The sequence below is a fragment of the Phodopus roborovskii genome, unplaced genomic scaffold (assembly GCF_943737965.1).
Source record: "Phodopus roborovskii unplaced genomic scaffold, PHOROB, whole genome shotgun sequence".
Lineage (NCBI taxonomy): Eukaryota > Metazoa > Chordata > Mammalia > Rodentia > Cricetidae > Phodopus > Phodopus roborovskii.
Genome location: NW_026126541.1, coordinates 16,824,491 through 16,838,571, shown reverse-complemented (window position 1 = coordinate 16,838,571; position 14,081 = coordinate 16,824,491). Strand labels below are relative to the sequence as shown.

The 14,081-nt window shown below is 40.9% G+C and overlaps 1 protein-coding gene across 1 annotated transcript in view; it reads right to left on the bottom strand.

Moving 5' to 3' along the window:
* The window catches only part of Hpse2 (heparanase 2 (inactive)), a 566,168-nt gene extending 555,880 nt beyond the window's left edge, over positions 1–10,288 (bottom strand). The window contains exons 1-2 of the mRNA XM_051199909.1: positions 9,982–10,288; positions 6,673–6,830 (exon numbers count right to left, since the gene is read on the bottom strand). Coding sequence (XP_051055866.1) covers positions 6,673–6,830; positions 9,982–10,271 — 448 coding nt within the window. The 5' untranslated portion in view covers positions 10,272–10,288. The remainder of the gene's footprint in view (positions 1–6,672; positions 6,831–9,981) is intronic.
* Positions 10,289–14,081: the final 3,793 nt, after the last annotated feature.

The window sequence follows — 14,081 nt, the reverse complement described above, 5'->3', positions numbered from 1 at the left end:
ATATACATATACATATATATTCATTCATTTTATATACAGACACACACTCACAAAGCTATTTTTTTTTTTTGGACAGGGTTTCTCTGTGTAGCTTTGTAGACCAACTGGCCTTGAACTCACAGAGATCCACCTGCCTTTGCCTCCCAAGTGCTGGGATTAAAGGCCTGTGCCACCACTGCTCAGCTAAGTTAAAATATTTTTAAATAATAAAATTAAAAGGTCTAAGATTGTAGCTCAATGGTACTGTTTGCCCAGCGGGCATGGGGTCCAGGATCCAATTACTAGTACTATACAATATATAGATAGATAAAAGATAGATAGATAGATAGATAGATAGAAAGATAGATAGATTAAAATATAAATAGATAGATAGATTCTACATATCTGGAACTAAAAGCTTCTCAGTGAATAAATGAATTAACATAACAAAACACTGGCTTGCTTTTGCTCTACAAATGAAAGAAATAAAATATAAAAGGTATTGGGCAGTGGTGTCACACACCTTTAATCCCACCTGGAGGCAGAGGCAGGCAATCCCTGTTAGTTCAAGTCCAGCCTGCTCTACAGAGTGAGTTCAGGACATCCAGGGCTACACACTGAAACCCTGTCTCAAAAAAAAAAAAAAAAGCATATTTTATTCTATGATCTTCATTTTATAAGCCTGGCATTGTAAGTGGATAAATAATTCAATTTTAAATCATCTATCTTTCAAATATGCTTTAACTCATACTTTATCAAGTGCAGTTACTATAACACACTTTAGCTAAAGGGCATGAATGGTCTGAAAAGGCTATATGAATCCAAGTGTCACTGAAAGCTCAAGTTGAAATGTGCCCTTGAGCTGGGGATATATTAGTAGCTCATAGGTAGAATTCTTGCCTAGCATGTAGCAAGATCTAGAGTTACTTGCCCCAGAACCATGGAAATATCTGGGGAGGTCAACGGGATAGGGGCTAGAAAAGAAACAAAGGAGATACAAAGGGAAAGGGGGTGAGAGAGTTACATATTTCATGTCTACCAAAAATGCACTTGAACATCATAAAAGCCAAGTTAGATATAATTACTAGCAACATGAATTTGTTTGGAATCATTTATAACTTGTACTTTTTAATTACAAACTTTTCATAATTAAAAATGTAGAAAAGAATCTGACACAGTTCTGGTATATGAAGTAAGACAATTTCTAATGTACTGAGAATAGTTTCCTTACTGTCCAATCACACCCTAATACCTTATCCCGTGCTGTTGCAAGTTAAATGCCTTCTCTCCTGGACTTTACATCATTCACAGACTCACCCTGACTTGTGCCTACGCCTGGACACCTAGTCTTGCTATACTTGGGCAAACTCATTTATTCTCCTTGGATGGTAATTCTATGCTGTCTTAGTGCTACTCTTCACACAGGAAGAGAATCTATGAACATATTACTGAAACCAGCACTGACATCTGTCAATAAATATTACAAGGTGGTGTAAATAGCCTGTTTCGCTTTAAGGTTTGGCTTATTTAACAATGAGTTATAGATTTCCCAAAGAGCAATTAACACTAATGTTCAAATGGTGATTTGGGACATGATCTTTTATTTATTTTTCTATTCTGCTTTTCATTGTTCAGCATAAAATTAAACCCAAAGTAGGTAATTAATAAATTTTTTTCATTAACTGAGTTTCAAGAAACATTGAGATATTGAACACTGTGCATGTTCAAGCTAATATGTGTGGTTTGGCAGGTGTGCTATTCCTGTGTCATGTATTTCTATTGATGAAATAAGAACAGAAAGGAGAGTAATTAACTACTTGATCTTCATGAAAACTGGAAAAAGTTCCTAGAGAAAATGAAACAATAATATTTGTATCATGGCTTAGAGTTTAACAATGTTAAGAATGTTTAGGATAGCAGAAGCTCTCTGAAAAGCTTTCCAGAAATGAATAGTAAAAGTATATGAAATTGTGAAAAAGCACTAGTGTATCAAGAACTAGAAAATCAGACATAGGAACTACATAAAGCAAACAAAAAAAAAAAAAAAAAGCAAAAATCAAGACAGAAAAAGCATGCACACTACCAATTAACAGTTACTTCTGACCCAGTTGCAAAGCTTCAAATTTAATGGTAAAGTTAAACTTAATGCATAGCCTGGAACCAAGACAACTTTGATAATCAAGGATAAAATGTCTGTATATGTAGCTGAAATAATGAAAAAGTTACTAAAATAGCATTTAGAATGGACTTCAAGGGAGTATGCAATGGAAGCAAAATAATGACATAGATTTATATATACCTTGATTCATTGCTTCATTAGTCACTTCTATCTCCCTAGAGCTTTGCCCAGAACTATTGAACTACTGGAAATATTTACTAAATAATAAAGTTCTGAGACTATTTACTGAAGATCTATCATGTGTCAATTACATGATATTTAACTACAATCTCCTCCTATATTTTGCATTTCAGTTGAAAAGGTAAACCAAACATATATATGGGAAGTTCCATGTCAAGACAAGGTAAGAAGAGCCAAAGAATAAACAGTATAAAGAATAAAAGCATGCTTTCTAGAGTAAGAAGAGATCACTTGAAACTTCCTGTTCAAAAAAGAAAACTGTACAAATAAAGAGTATTGCAATATCCCTTTAAGACAAGTATGGTGGAGTGAGATTTGAACAGAGCCTGGAGAAAGACATTCAGGCAAAAATATGCTAGCCAAAAAAAGAAGAAGAAGAACATGGGTTTAAAACAAAATATACTTTAGAGGGGTCTGAATAATCAAGGAAGGCCATATTAAAAAGTGGCAGGGAGTATAAGGTAGGAACAGCAACGGCTGGAGTGAAAGGCTGTGAACACCATCTCCAAGAGTTTGAAAAGCTTATATAAGCAATTCACAAATAATCAAGGCTTCCTGGCAAAAAACAAAAAGAATGTAACATGATAAACATAAAATTTTAGACATTTAGTTTTTAATATGCATAATAAATGTCATACCACTTCATTACAGATATAGTTAGAGGGCCATACGAGCAAGGAACACTGAAGACGTAATGAAAAGAGGTAGGCTAGGACAGGACAGACCGAAGAAGGAAATATCCACCCGTTATGTTGTGGGGAACAAGTAAAACACATAACACAGAAGAGAGAGAGAGTTAGGCGAAAGTGAGATTCGTAGGGTTTTTTAAAAGTCACTTTTTACTTCCTCCATCATTACTATGCTAAATGTGAAATCCAAATTGTCCCTGCACAAAGTTCAAAAAAGTGCAATTGTTCTACTGTGCTCAAGAAGTATTTGAAAAATAGAAGCCACATGACTTATTAATTGCATATTAATTCAAGAGAAAATTTCACAACAGAGTAGCAATATGAGTCAATTAACTAGAAAAATATGGGTTTTTCCCAAGCAGGAGCTACATTTCATTTTAATGTTAGTATATCATAATACTAAAGGTTAATCTTTTCTCTAATCACCACACAGGAAAAAGCTCCGTTGGCCTCTCACTTCCCTATTGTAAAGTGTCCCTATATTCTTTCAATCCTCTTAGATAATTCCATAAAGCAAAGGCTTGCTTCCACACTGACTTCAATCTTTTTGAATCTTAATCACTACTCACTACCACTTTACAATATTAAATGTAAATACTGTAAGAGACTTTAGCCTTCTTATATGCTTTCTCATCAACAAAATAGTTACAAATTACTTTTCATAGTCCTCACAGGAAAAAAAATGCAGAGCAGGTATCATCGTTATCCATGTTATTGAGAAGAAGTGAGCCCCAGACCCCACAGGCAGAGTGTTAGGTCGAAGCCTACAGTGTGAGCTAAGCCCAAATTCCATATGTTCTTCAGTATAACATTGGTTTTCATATGGCATTTGCGAGTTCATTGTTATTCAATATCATGTTTAAGTGAATATTTTTCAAGTAGTAGTCTTTATATTTATATTTTGCACAGATTTTCATTTAAGCTACAAATATTGAGCCTGGCCTGACACAATAAGTGATTTCAATACACTGCTTTCTCCCATAGACAGGTCATCTGTTCTTCTGATTGGTGTAGCCTGCACCTCAAATGGATACATTTTAATAAGATGCCTTGGTGATCAAGAATACAATGCAGAGCAATATACTAAAAGAATCTAATTATTTTGAGATGTCTGTGATGATTACAACTATCATTGAATGACAAGTGACAAGGAGCATTAGTTAAATTGTTGTTATACCAAAACATTTTTGTCTTAAATTCTGCAATATAACATTTAACAGCAAAGACAACACAGGTGACTTAAGATATGTGAAAATCAAAGGGCAAGAACAGGGCATTCCTACTCTCTTTAACTCTGGTAAGGCCTCAACTGCTGATATAGTTCATAGCATCCTATTACCAGGCAGACATAAATCAGAAGGAGTTCAGCTAGGAGCAATAAAACAGATTAGGGCCTGGAAGGGCTGACTTTAAAGAAAGTTTTAAAAGAATTAAATCCAGGTAGTCTGTGGGGTTGGTGCCTACACCGAACACAAGTTACTTTGAAGGTGTTCATCTTCAAAAATACACAAGTATCACTGTAAATATCTGCAGAATATTAGAAAAAGGAAGTTCAGGAGAAATTTGCAGGCAATAAAAAGAAAAAGAAAACCTAAAGGTAGGAGAACTCTCTCCCTGGGGCATGAAAAGAATATTCCTACAGGTGTTTAATACCAGGTTGGGTGGGGAGAAAGTCCACCTGGGATGACCCTGTATTGACTCTAAGGTAGTGGAAGGACTGAATGTGAACAGACTTTTCTATTCTTGTAGTTTGAGGGGTGTTTTGTTTTTGTTTTTAATTTTGCAAAGTTTTACAGACACAACTATCTGCCAATTCCTTTTGCTTTCATGATGCTCACTTTCTCTCTTTATAAAGGTAAATAAACTTCATTCTTCACTTTAAGCAGAATTTGCTACACTCAGTGAAGGGTTGGCAGAATTTTTAATGCAAGGTTTGAGTCGATTTCTAAAACATACAGTTTTTTTTTTCTCCTCCCAGAAATTTCTGAAGGTCTTACAAGTTTTTCCATAAACTTAAGAGGAAGTATATTTAATGAATTTGAACAAAAAAAAATACTCTCACCAGGAAAATCATTAATACATCCCCCCTCTGTCAGACAGTGCCAGAGCTGACAATGACCCTGATGACAATGAGACCCTGGGTCACATCACCACCAGAGATGGTGCTCAGATTGTCTTTTACATTTCAGTGTCTCATGCTGATTGACAGCAGAATCTACATGCAATTCCTATTTTATAGCAATGACTTTCACCTTTAAAAAGACGAATCCTTAAATACCTTCACTCTCGGGCAAATATTTCAAAAGAGCAAGTCTTAGTAATGCTTCCAACTCAGAAAGCTATAATCTTGCCCTTTATCTACTCTGGCTTTCTCTCTCTCTCTCTCTCTCTCTCTCTCTCTCTCTCTCTCTCTCTCTCTCTCTGTCTCTCTGTCACACACACACACACATACACACACACACACACACACACACACACACACACACTCATCAGCTACCCTACCCTTGAAATAGATCCTAATACCCCCCAGAAGTCTCATTCAATGGAGTCCCAAAATTACAAAGATATCTCCTTGTTCAGGTGATTTATAAGAACAAGTTGTAACAAAACCCCAAGGACTCTGAAACTTGTGCCCAGTTCCTTAAAATAATAATAATCCTGTGAGAAGTAACAGCAGGAGAGAGACAGCGCTTAAAAAAAAAAAAAAAAAAAAAAAAAACCACTAATGCCTCCTCTACCAACTTTAACATCATAGGTGGCTGAAGATGCTACAATTGCCACCTATTTCTGGTCACACTGAAAAGTTTATAGACATTAACACCAAACCTTTTCTAGAACGCTTTTAAATGCCAGTTCGATTCATTTTTAATAAAAAAAATTGTTCAAATTTAAAATGATTGCCCTCTCACACAGGAATAGAATTTGGAGCTTTGCAAGAATTAACTCATCTGATTCTGGCTATAAAGAAAGTTGACATCTGCAATGGCACTGTTAAACTGAGGAAAAACACATGACTATAGATTAGGCAGTCCAAAGAAGGGAGAACAATCTAACAAGTATTATCCCATTACATTTTAGAGTGGACTTCAAAAAAGGTTAAGTCTTTATCTCCAGCTCTAGGAAAACAAGAAATAAGACAAATAAAAAGTACACGTGCCTAGAATTTTAGGAGTGATGTTTGCCTGGCTCTTCAATAATCTGGGAACCTGGCTGAAATTTCTCGAAAACAAACAAGAAAATAAAAACATCAGCACTAGCTCAAAGAAGTGTGGCCTACAGATTCCAGGACTGCTGAAACTTTACTGCACAGAACAAAAAGCAGCCGGCCTGGATTGGGAAAACCTGGGACACTCTGTTACCTCAGGAGTCTCACACTCCTAGTGAACCCTAGCCTGCTGCTGTAGTTTTTCAGGGAAACTTCAGTCTCTGTTCAAAGTCTGCCCCCTACACACACACACACACACACACACACACACACTCTCTCTCTCTCTCTCTCTCTCACACACACACACATACACACACACACACTCACACACACACACAGAGAGAGAGAGAGAGAGAGAGAGAGAGAGAGAGAGAGAGAGAGAGAGCTTGCTCCCACCCCCAATTTCCTCCAACACTGAAAATCGGGACCAAATTTCTCACCATCCTCATAGTTTTTGAGATAGTAATCCGGGCCCGGGCCCCCGCGGCTTTTCGCCGGATTTCTCAGGTTCTGGAACTGCAGGAAATCCGTCCTTTTGCCCCCGAAGCGCAGAAAGGCGGGCGAGAGTCCCCGGGCCAGGGTCACCAGACGCTTGGAGCTGCAGGGGTAGAGAAAGAGAGAGAGGAAAGGATCCCGGGAGAAGGCTAGAGCGCACTGGTCAGGGAGCAAGGCCCCTTCTCACTCCCTGCAGGAGGCCGGATAGGAGATTTATTATCTAAAGTCCGCTCCAGCTTGCAGTCGGACGGGGCAGAAGGCTGCTCTGCAGCGGCTCAGGCGAACCGGCTCTGCTGCCGGCTTTCCCCTCAGCCTCGGGATTCCCTAGAGCTGTTCTTCCTGATCCCGGCCGGCCGTAGCAGCACCTCCCACCGACACCTGGATGCCTTGAGAATTAGTTTCTAAAGGGCTGAAGATGTGTTTGTTCCTTGAGTTGGGATAGGGGCTTTGTGCGGCGAACCTGGGGCCAAGGCACAACTGGCTGGCTTCTACCACTACTGGGAAAGCGCTCCTGGCACAGATGCGCTAGGAGCGGACCGTCAGCCTGGCTGTTGCCAAACTTCCAAACTGAAGTCCGCGTTGCCTCTCTGGCCCCAGGGGCATAGTAACCTCCAAGATGGTGAAACTTGGCCTACTTTCTCTAAATCCAAGCACTGCACCTAAGGTTAAGAGGATTTTCTTTTATGCCAAAGCTGATTTTCCGTTTCTATTAATTATATTGTAACTGAGTAGCTTCCCGAATCTTCAAGCAGGCAGAGAGGTTCCCAGGATAAATCTTTGGCTTTCAGAGGACGCCCTCCACCCCCCGCCGCGCAAAAAAAAAAAAAAAAAAAAGTCCCACAGTGTCTTTTTTGGCACTTGAAATAATTCAACCTGATCCCATGATCCCATCCCTCCTGACACACACACACAAACCACTCCTGGCTTCATCTGGGCCTTATCTTTCTTTTTCCTTGCCACTTACAGATGTTTGGTAGCGCTGGATTTGGAAAAAAAGAAAAGAAAAAGTTTGGCTTATTTTGGAACTCATGCGTTGGGGAAATTCTGATTACCAGAACAATAGCATTTGCATCTTTTCAAGTTCAGGATTTCCATCCACAGATTTTAAAAGCTAAAGACTGCTACTCTGGGGGGAATGGGGAACCAGCCCTGCGGATGCTGTTGATGCAAGAGCAATCAGCTGTTTAGTTCCTGGTCTATACATTGTTTTTAACGCTTTGCTGGTTCGGGTTCTGAGAATCCAGATCAAAATGGAGACCTTAAGGAGTATCATAAAGGAGGTGGATTCAAGGAGCACAGAAATAAACGGAAATTCCACTTTCAGATACTTGTGGGGAAGATGCATGTCTACCCTGAGAGTTCCAATGGCCCCGAACTTTTGGCTGGACTCTCCAGGACCGAGTTCCAAGGCAGGCTCAGTTTAGGCGTCGCGTGGGCCGGCTGAGCGCAGAAGGGACGTCCACGCTAGTGTGACCCCAGGGAAACGCGGCATTTCCAATCTTCCGGGTAAAGCCTGCACAGCCAATGCAAATGCTCCCCGCCACGGCTTCTTCCCCGAAAAGCTGCCTTCCAGAATTTTTCTGCAGCACGCAAATATTTAGCGCGAACAAGCTGACATTTTTTTAAGGAGGAGGAGGAGGAAGGAACTCGGAGTCCGCGCAGCTGGAGCACAGAGCAAGTAGGGCGTGCATTTAGGAAAGCCCCTGTAGCACCCCACATTTGGATGGATTCAGAGAAGCATTCTGCTGCACAGAAAAGCTTTCAAGGATGAAGCCCGGTAGTGCAATGCTGTTCCCGCCCTCCCAACAATTGTACCCTCTGGAACCACGAAACGGCCTTCGCGTTGGCGGTGGCGACCTCCGGGTCTTTGGGCTACGCTACTACCGGACAGAGTAGGAGCGCTCAGAGCAGCGCCCACAACTACCTGCTGCGTCTGCAGACTGCAGGCAGAGCGCTAAGGGGCGGGTGCACCCGGAAAAGCAAAACTCGGATTTCTCGATGAGTGAAAAATGCTCACTAAAGATGTGTGTCGGACGCAGCCTCGGATCTGGAATGGGATGGAGAGCATTTCTGGGCGCTTTGGAACAGTCCAAGCCGAGGCTCTAACTTGGAGGGAATTTTCAAAAACTTAATACTTGGAGATTCGATATGCAGACGTTTTCCTCCCTTTTTCTTTTGTAGTTTTCTCATTTTTATGTCCAACACCCCCCTCCCTGCAACTGTCCCTGATGGGAAGGGATCGCGGTTGCTCAATTGCCAGAATAGTAACAACTGGGGAAGAGGGTGAACCCAATTAGATTGCCAGGGAATCTCAACCTCCGGGTTTGCTAATCCACCACTGCTGGGTTTAGGTTCAAAACCCCCATCGCTTCCCCCTGAGAGTTTCTAGGGTCGCATATGATATAACACTATGACCCAAGCAACGATTATTTTTCCCATTGTAAAGAACTATGCAGTTACCAAGGAAAACTCAAAGAGGAGGGCTGAGGGGGAAGGGCTCCATCTATAAAAAGTGTCTTACAAAGTCCTCAAGTCTGGTAATGACAGCGGAGGATACAAAATAAAAAAATGTAACTCCAGTCCAACTTGCTCACTGCTCAAGACTCTCCTTAAATTCGTTTTCTGTCTAGGAGTGAAAACTGAGGAGACCATCTTTCCCGTGGCAAATCCCACGTTCATGCAGTCCAACTGAACACTCAGACACACACGCACACAGCTTGCTCTCACACACAGCCACTCCTCTGAAGTCTTTGTTGTCCCAGATCTTCCCTTCTGTAACTTCCCTGAACCTCTTGTTTCTTTTTCAGAAGGGGAGGCTAATTGTGGATATATGTAAGCACAACATTTTTTCAGTCATAACTGATAAGTTTCTGAAATGCCTTCTGCATTGCAAACATGTGCATCTTAATAGAAAACACTGCTTTTCTCAATCACTAGTTACAGCCTCACAACAAATATTCCAGGAGGGGGAAACCTCCTTTTTTTTCTCTTGGAAAGGCAGATCGGCTAGCTGCTGCTGCTTCTGCTGCTTCTGCTGCTGCTGCTTCTGCTGCTGCTGCTTCTGCTGCTTCTGCTGCTGCTGCTGCTGCTGTTGCTGCTGCTGCTGTTGCTGTACCCCCTCCTCTTCCTCTCCTTCTCCGCCTTCTTATTCTTCTTCTTCCTCTTTTTCTTCCCCCTTTGGAGCAGGGGATAGGAAGAGAATGGGGGTGGGGGTACTTAAACTTTTAAATGATCCATTGAAGCCCCTGCCTTACCTTAAGAAATCGAGCCAGCCATCATGAATGATGGAGGGATCCAGCTGCAGAGAGAGGAAGTTCTCATTGACTGTCCTGACTGGGTTCTTGGTGCTCACATCAAGTAGAATCAGGGTCTTTTCCTTCAAACCTGTAGCTCTGTCTACAGGCAAGGGTCTCCTGTCTCCAGCTTGGAAGGAGAGGGAGAGATGGAGCCACAGAGCCAAGAAGAGGGCCACCAGGGCTAGGCACGAGGGGGGGCAGGAGCTGCTGGAGGACATGGCTTCAGGGAAAGCACAGAGCACCCTCATTAAATCCCTCTGATTTAAACTTCTCTCCCTACTGGGTCTCGGTGGTGACTAATTGTCCTTATCTAAAGTGTGTGTCTATCTGCCCCCTCCTCCCCCCCCCCTATTCTCTTTCGCTCTCGCTCGCTCGATCTTGCTTGCTTGCTCGCATTTTTTTTTTTTTTTCAGTGTTTTGGTGCTGGTGGAGCGAACTCACGCCCCTAGCCAGCCTTCTCAGCAACTCGTGCCAAGAGTACTGTTCACCAGCACCGCCCCTTTAAGAGATTTGACTGCAGACATTTTTTAACATTTTAAAGGTAAGAAGTGGGGGGAGGGGAAGGAAGGGGAGGGGTGGTCGCTGTGCCCCACTGATTTAACCCTCTAGGGTCAGGAAGCGGCCAGTGGGATTGAAACAGACTGTGGTACCATCTTGGGTTATAGTTAGCATCATGTTTTCACTTCCCCTCACCAGGAAGCTCTGGGGAGGGTGCTTCGCTGACCCAGGGTCAGTCTGTCCTGACTACCTCTGTTATACTGTCTACTCTGTGCCTTCCTTTTGGGGTTGAAGTAGTAAATGTAGGGGTTGTTAGCTGTAAAGCATCTCCTGGTGCAGACTATAATTTTTCCAAGGCACAGAGCAAAAGAGTCTGTGCCTAGGTGTGCAGACCTCTGAGCCTCTCAAGACAACCATAGAGAAACAGTTCTCCTGAAAAGGAGAATGGGGGACCAAGGTGAGGGAGAGAAGACAGAATGCCCAGGTCAAGGACATTCTAATCTAGTTAAAAAAAAAAAATCAGCATACTTCATGGCCCTGCTACTTACCTGTAAGGTATGGTCTAGAGCTTTCCATATGTTGGCTTTGGCAAGGTCAAGCAACCCATTGCACTGCACTTGGATAGTCAAGGCACTCTGTGTACATTTGAGCCACTCCTTGACCAATGTACTGCACTGCAAAAGTAAAGATGCCCCTCCAATGTCTCCTTGCCAATAACCCTCGCTAGCCCCCCTGCAGGTGAGTGTCCCTTTCTGAAGAAGAAAGGTGCTACAGAGCCTTCAAAGCCAGCCCCTGGTCAAAATTAGAGTGTGCCTGCTTGTAACTCCTGGACACAGATCAGCCTGGGCTTCCAGATGTACTATAAACCTCTGCTCTTTGAATTCCCACCCTCAATTGAGTATAAGTTATTCTGAGTCCCATCCTAGCACCAAAAAGGAAAAAGAACCCAGACATAGATCTGAGTAGTCAGTCACACCCCTGGTCCACTTTCAGCTTCCTTCCGGGATATGACAAGCCTTCTGCGTAGCGACAAAGGGAGCTACTTCATGAAAAAGTGGTACATAGAAACATTCCAAGGCATTCTTGGGTAAAACAGAATAGATGACAGTTGAATGCAGAACATAGATCCAATACCCCCACTCTCCACCCCATCCCATCCCCTACCCAGGGTGGATGCACAGTGGGCAGCATCAGAGCTCAGCAAACACTATAATAACCAACTTTCCTTCTTTCAACCAGAAGGGATTAACAAACATGGGTAGAACTGGACTAGATCACCTTCAGCTAACATTCCCGAGGATTCTCTGCTAATATAAGCAGAGGATATGCTGCACTAAGCTGAGAAGTGCTATGAGAACCCTCTAAAGGTATAACTAAATTAGAAGGAAGCTATCAGAAATCCCAGGTCAGATAGATCACGTAGAGATGGTTTCTAAAACTACATTATAACATGAGTTAAATACTGGCTCGAGCCTTAACACCTGCTTCCTTCAATTTTCTCATACCCCTATGTCCTTAAAGACATACTTATGCTCCCGAGGTTAGGATGAGATAGTCATAGGTTCCGGTACAAACTATTGTAATTTTGAAGAGTACTGACATCTCTTGGAAATGGCAACAGTCTGGTGATAAAAGACTTCCCTTTATCTCCAGACTCTTGAGTCAGTAGCTAGGGCATACATAATAGTAAATCAAACCAATCCAACACACTGAGATCATACGCTGCTCTCGAGAAGAATTTTACTTGTCACAGTAATTGTATTTTAAGTTCACTGATTTGTTTTCATAGTTATTAACACTTTCCTGGCCATCTCCATCAGGAAGCACTTATTGTCAAAAGCTGTTAGTTTATTTTATATATTCAGAATTAAAATAAACTATATCTTAACAGAAAGTTCAACTTTCCAAAGACCAAAACACCCCCGGCTTATAGGTAAATGAATTGTGGAAGCTATATTGACTAAGACCACTGGAAATCCATTTCAATGAAATAAACCACTTAGCCGTTAGATGTCTATAATTAATATATCTTTCAAAGGTATTCATTCAACTAAGATATATTGAATATATTGAGCATCTGTTAAATTGTGAGTTTTTGCAATTTTACTGATTGCTGTTATGTAATACTTTGGTTGCCTAGTTACTTTAACTAGTATTTAATGTTTAGTGTTTACATAAAACCTGTATATAGTGGTAAAATCAAAACCAACAAAACAAACTTACTTAATTGCTGATGAACACCATCTCTAGGTTACCCGCTGAAATTCAATAGTTATATCCAGCCTCAGGGCATCAGGGGAAAGAAATCAATTTGGTAACATTTTAAAGAGTTCCAGATAGCCTTAGTTAACTCCATGATGATCTGATTTGGAGGCCTTTGATCTATCTTGATTCAAACTTTCAGAGCTAATCTTTGTATATAATCTCTCTTGCCATCATAGCTTTTGTCTTGACTCTCATTTGCCCCTAAACTACATACTGTGGATAGTTCTTTACTAATCTAGATATTATGCTGATGCTTCTGGCATATTTTCTCTGTGCTGGGTGACAACAATCTCCATGTCGTTTCTGTCTTAGATTACAGTTCCCTGCATAATAATAACTGAACCTCTGTCCAAAACTATCAACTATTAAAAACTAATACACTGATTTCCATACTACTTCCATTTTTGTTACAGTGACAACAAACCTGAACAGAAAACATCTTGAGGATTTAAAGATTTGTTTCAATTCATAACTCTAACTTACAGTCCATCAAAACACCCAGTCATGTCACATCCACAGTCAAGAGCGGGCAGAAAGGAATGGATGCAAGCTTATTGCCAAAATTGCTTTCTCTAGTCTTAGAGAACTCAGGACCCAAACCCAAACCCACTTTCAGGCGGGGTCTTCCCACATCAATTAACATGTCAAGATAGCATCCACAAACAAACCCATAGGACAAGCTGTTCTAGAAACTCCTCTTTGAGACACTCTCCCCAGTTGATACTAGTGACTTCAAGTTGACAATTAAAGATCACAATGTCTCCTTTGAAACACTGTTTGATTCTCTACTAATACTCTGTATGCTTCTTTTAATATCTAAGAGGTTAAGTTCCCAAAACTATAAGAAAACTTGAAGATTAACTATTTCATAATTTCTAGGCTTTGGGATTTTGAAATCAATATTAGTCAATGAAAAGAACAGACATATATCTACCATTTTACTTTTACTAGTAAAGACCTTTCAAAAAAAAATCTAGAAAAACAGAAATGTCAAAAAGCAGGTATTTGAATTGGACAAATTCCATATTTCCACTCTTACAATTTTATCTCAGAGAAGTATAAACAGTACATAACATAGTACTTGGACTGATACTGAGACTAGTGATATTTACTGTTTATGGTCAATTCTGTTTTATCACATAGATATGACAGCAAGATTTATATGATGTTAATGATTGCCACCTTGACTACCCTATTTTCCCCTCACTTTCCCTGTGATTTTTTTCCCCCTCAATTTCAGTCTATCACAAATTTTAGCTCATAAACACCACCTCCTTTTCCTTCTACTAAATAAG